Source organism: Mizuhopecten yessoensis, unplaced genomic scaffold (genome assembly GCF_002113885.1).
Source record: "Mizuhopecten yessoensis strain PY_sf001 unplaced genomic scaffold, ASM211388v2 scaffold10937, whole genome shotgun sequence".
Classification (NCBI taxonomy): Eukaryota; Metazoa; Mollusca; class Bivalvia; order Pectinida; family Pectinidae; genus Mizuhopecten; species Mizuhopecten yessoensis.
In genome coordinates, this window is record NW_018408796.1 from 360,573 (window position 1) to 365,715 (window position 5,143).

The window sequence follows — 5,143 nt, forward strand, 5'->3', positions numbered from 1 at the left end:
AAGACTGGTAATGTAGTATGTTTATATCGGATAGGAACGATTAGTCTTACTTACGGTATGCAGACTGGTAATGTAGTGTGTATATCTCGGATAGGAACGATTGTTCTTCCTTACGGTTAGCAGACTTGTAATGTAGAGTGTTTATCTCGGATAGGAACGGTTGGTCTTACTTACGGTTAGCAGACTGGTAATGTAGAGTGTATATCTCGGATAGGAACGGTTGGTCTTACTTACGATAAGCAGACTGGTAATGTAAAGTGTATATCTCGGATAGGAACGGTTGGTGTTACTTACGGTAAGCAGACTGGTAATGTAGAGTGTATATCTCGGATTGGAACGATTGGTCTTACTTACGGTAATCAGACTGGTAATGTAGAGTGTATATCTCGGATAGGAACGGTTGGTCTTACTTACGGTTAGCAGACTGGTAATGTAGTGTGTATACTTACGGTTAGCAGACTGTTAATGTAGAGTGTATATCTCGGATAGGAACGGTTGTCTTTCCTTTTTACAAGGCGTGGATATTTATCAGCTTGAATCCTAGGCAAATATGAGGGATTCTTTCATTAGTTTTAGCTCTTTTGGTCCTGAAGAAGTTAAACTCCATTCGCATTTCAGAGACAGTAAATGTCTAGAATTCTAGTCTGCCTTTAAAACCAGTAGAACATCTATTATTGCCTCTATTACTGTAAACCAAAACAGAGGTTAAAACTGTCCATGCTCTAATGTGAGTTCTTTCATTTTGTCTTATGGCACTCAAAATGATACAAAACTATCATAAAAAATATTTTTAAAGAATATGATCTACGTGTATTGGACAAGACCAATGTAATCTTTGCTTTGTTTAGTTCTTGTGCTTTTGAAGAAATCGCTATTGATACCAAGTTTAGGTTCTAGATAGATTATTATAAAGAAAAGTTACTATAATTATATTTTAGCATTAATATGAAAACTTTATACATTGTAACTATTCAATTCATCGGTAATTACAATTTAAATTGTGTGTAGCATTCAATGTTTTTTAAAGTGAATAACGTGGTATGTCAGTTTCTATCCACTCATCCCTCTCATAACATTTCTTTTCTGAACAATACAATATCACAGGAGAGGTAAAAAGTAAAACTCTTGTTTGGCTTTCTTCCTTATTTGTGTCACGTGTGTGTCCTAGGTTCATATGTCTAGACACGGGGTGGTAGACTCGGCTGGTGGATAGTCCCCGAGGGTCGACGTAACGTTGATGGCCACAGTTTTGTCATAGGAGTAGTTAGAAACGATTCTTACTTTAATCGTTATTATCAATTTCAAATCAAGCAGTACTCCTCTATGTATCGATTTATATAATTAATGGGTGTTACGTACCTTCCCTTCTGTTTCAACAGTAGATTAGGACAATTTGGATTTTCGACCCCTAATATCATCGATGAGTCCTAGTAGAACAGCTATATGGCTGTATCTATTATTAAAAGAACAGCTATATGGCTGTATCTTTTACTAGAAGGACAGCTATATGGCTGTATCTATTATTAGAAGAACAGCTATATGGCTGTATCTATTATTAGAAGAACAGCTATATGGCTGTATCTTTTACTAGGAGGACAGCTATATGGCTGTATCTATTACTAGCAGGACAGCTATATGGCTGTATTTATTACTAGAAGGACAGCTATATTGCTGTATCTATTACTAGAAGGACAGCTATATGGCTGTATCTATTACCAGAAGGGCAGATATATGGCTGTATCTATTACTAGAAGGACATCTATATGGCTGTATCTATTACTAGATGGACAGCTATATGGCTGTATCTATTACTAGAAGGACATCTATATGGCTGTAACTATTACTAGAAGGACACATATATGGCTGTATCTATTACTAGAAGGACAGCTATATGGCTGTATCTATTACTAGAAGGACAGCTATATGTCTGTATCTATTACCAGAAGGTCATATAAATGGTTGTATCTATTACTATAAGGACAGCTATATGGCTGTATCTATTACTAGATGAACAGCTATATGGCTGTATCTATTACTAGAATGACAGCTTCATGGCTGTATCTTTTACTAGAAGGACATCTATATGGCTGTAACTATTACTAGATGGACAGCTATATGGCTGTATCGATTACTAGAATGACAGCTTTATGGCTGTATCTTTTACTAGAAGGACATCTATATGGCTGTATCTATTACTAGAAGAACAGCTATATGGCTGTATCTATTACTAGAAGGACAGCTATAAGGCTGTATCTATTACTAGAAGGACATCTATATGGCTGTAACTATTACTAGAAGGACAGCTATATGTCTGTATCTATTACTAGAAGGACAGCTATATGGCTGTATCTATTACTAGATGGACAGCTATAAGGCTGTATCTATTACTAGAAGGACATCTATATGGCTGTAACTATTACTAGAAGGACAGCTATATGGCTGTATCTATTACTAGAAGGACAGCTATATGGCTGTATCTATTACCAGAAGGACAGCTATATGGCTGTATCTATTACTAGAAGGACAGCTATATGGCTATATTTATTACTAGAAGGACAGCTATATGGCTGTATCCATTACTAGAAGGACAGCTATATGGCTGTATCTATTACCAGAAGGACAGCTATATGGCTGTATCTATTACCAGAAGGACAGCTATATGGCTGTACCATATGTTTTAGGTTCATGTTTTTCAATACCTCCGCTAGGAGTCTAACCGGGGACCTCTCATTTACTAGCCTTACGCTCTACCAAATTAGATAAAGAGAAGGTTCTATGTAGCTGAGTCGGTAGGGGGCGGCTAGTATTTTACAAGGGTGACATTTAGACTGATTCTTATAACTATAGTACAGGCATTCCAATGCAAATTACTGGACATATTAAATATCATTAACATATCTGCCACAAAGCCGCTTCAGAACCTACTGCTTTAACGATTGAATGTGTTAAGTAGTGAAGCTGAAACCAGCTTCAGGGATAAGTTGTATTGACAGATGCCTGTATTTATGTAATTCAATCATTTATGTAATTTTCCTCTGCAATTTAGCAATTTCAAAGGGCATCTTTCAAGATTATTAATAGTTCGGCTAAATATTGTTCATTGAAAAACATATAGAAGGCATCATTTGATCAAAATTGATTTCTGCTACAGACACAATAGACATACCCAGCCCTGAGGTAAAGGACCGTGCCAGTTTATTACGGTGTCTGTGTGCCAGAATCTCACGATATCAAGACCGTGTGTGCTGGCTAGGAAAACAAAGCCTTACCCCAGCGGATCAGTGGAAGTTCCAGAGCCTCATCTGTCACTCAAAGCTTTCTAATGTGTACTCAGACGACCAGCAAGAAAGCCCGCAACCTTTTTCTGCTTTGTCTCTTGATGACAGTCGCAGCCATTGGGCTCGAAGCGCCAATATTTTCCGCTCATTTTCTACAGATTAAACCTGAACAAGCGGTTTAGCAGGTGTTGAATAGACTAGATTCAAGCTTTTACTTCAAAACGAGAGACTAGAAAGTGCATTGAACTGTTCTCGTCAATAGTCACAGAAAAAAAGAGATTGATAGGTTTTAATAAAATGTCAAAACAATCAGTATGTCTTTCAACCTGCATAATAGAAGTATATGAATTGTAGTAGAAACCAACAAGTATTAAGGTTTTAAAATGGAGTCTTTGAAAGGGACATATTTACTGTTCGAGTATTTGTTTAAAAAATATATTGGAAAACCTATCACTCGTCAGCACCTTTGTATCTCAGTTTTTAAATGATTTCAACTCTGATTAAAATAACGTGTTTAAAATATACTAACAAAAGGTAAAAACGAAAGGTGAACACTTCTTTGAGGTGAGATCATTTATATCATTTATGTTACAAATTTATTCAATTTGGTATCAGTGAATTCATTGAACAGTTTGAACAGTAGAGGATAGGATGTCGACCCAGTTTTATTGTTGTCAACAACTGTCCTACAGCTTTATGTAGCGACACTTAAGCATGGAGCATGCCACCAGCCATTTCCCTGCAAACTAGTGACAGTCTCGGCCTAATGAAAATGCGAATTGGTGATGATTTTTGAGTTTTCAGTCGTCAGTGGGTGATAAAAGAATTACGGTTTTTTACGTGACAGATTATTTTTTTTTGACAAATCACTGGTGTAATTCACGACACACATGAAAAGCATGGGCCATCGTAGACTTTCCGCTTGAAAGATTTTAGCGAACAAGGTGTCACCTTTCATAGGTTCAAGTTCAAGTTCAATTTGTTTATTTAAGTGTCACATATCACAATTACATTTATGTTCATTAATACATATAAAATACTTGTACAAAATATAAATCAATTCCATTGGTACATATAAAATACTTGCAGTTGGCTGTTTCCTAGAACTTAAAATAGTTTGTTTAACATAAAAAAAAACCCCTTGTAATAGGGATCAATATCGACATTAGATTATTGTGAGACTACCCTTCTTATTATTATTAACATGTAGGTTGCAGTGACTCAAAGTGCGCTACCTTAGGGTTGGGGAGAGCCCTACCAGCGAAGACAGGTCGCTCTGCGCCACTGCAATCATACGATGTAACTTTAAAAATAAAATATATTTTTTATCAGTTTAAAAAAAGGAATAACAGGTTGAAAGTAATTGAGAAACCGATTGGCTCCAAGCGGTTGGGGAGAGCTCTACCGGCGAGGGCTTTTCGAGGTCCCTTCTTAAGGTTACATTTAATAGTTTAAAACACGGTTAAAAGGGCAAAATTTTAGTATTGATCAATAATTAACAAATTAAATAATATTTCAAGGTCTATGACCTATGGTTATAACAGGTTAAAAGGAAATTGAGAAAACGATTAGCTTCAAGCGGTTGGGCCAGTCCCTACCAGCGAGGGCTTTTCGAAGTCCCATCTCAAAGGTACATTTACAACTTTAAAACACGATAGAGAAAAATAAACTTTAAACATTGATCAATGGCTTTAATATATTTAAGAATATTTCAAAGTTAAAGGGAGCTTACCCACTTATAAACCAAACCCCTGCATTGATCCCTGGTAAAAAAAAATGTATTTTTAAATAAAACATGTAATTTAATGTGATACTCAGCCGGATACGGCTTACGAGACACTAATTAATTATTTGCATTATAGTAA

The 5,143-nt window shown here is 36.0% G+C and overlaps 1 protein-coding gene across 1 annotated transcript in view; it reads left to right on the forward strand.

Moving 5' to 3' along the window:
• Positions 1-4,590, forward strand: part of LOC110463856 (caspase recruitment domain-containing protein 11-like) — a 37,660-nt gene extending 33,070 nt beyond the window's left edge. Inside the window, exon 25 of the mRNA XM_021518758.1 lies at positions 3,152-4,590. Within this exon, the coding sequence (XP_021374433.1) occupies positions 3,152-3,441 (290 nt within the window). The 3' untranslated portion in view covers positions 3,442-4,590. The remainder of the gene's footprint in view (positions 1-3,151) is intronic.
• Positions 4,591-5,143: the final 553 nt, after the last annotated feature.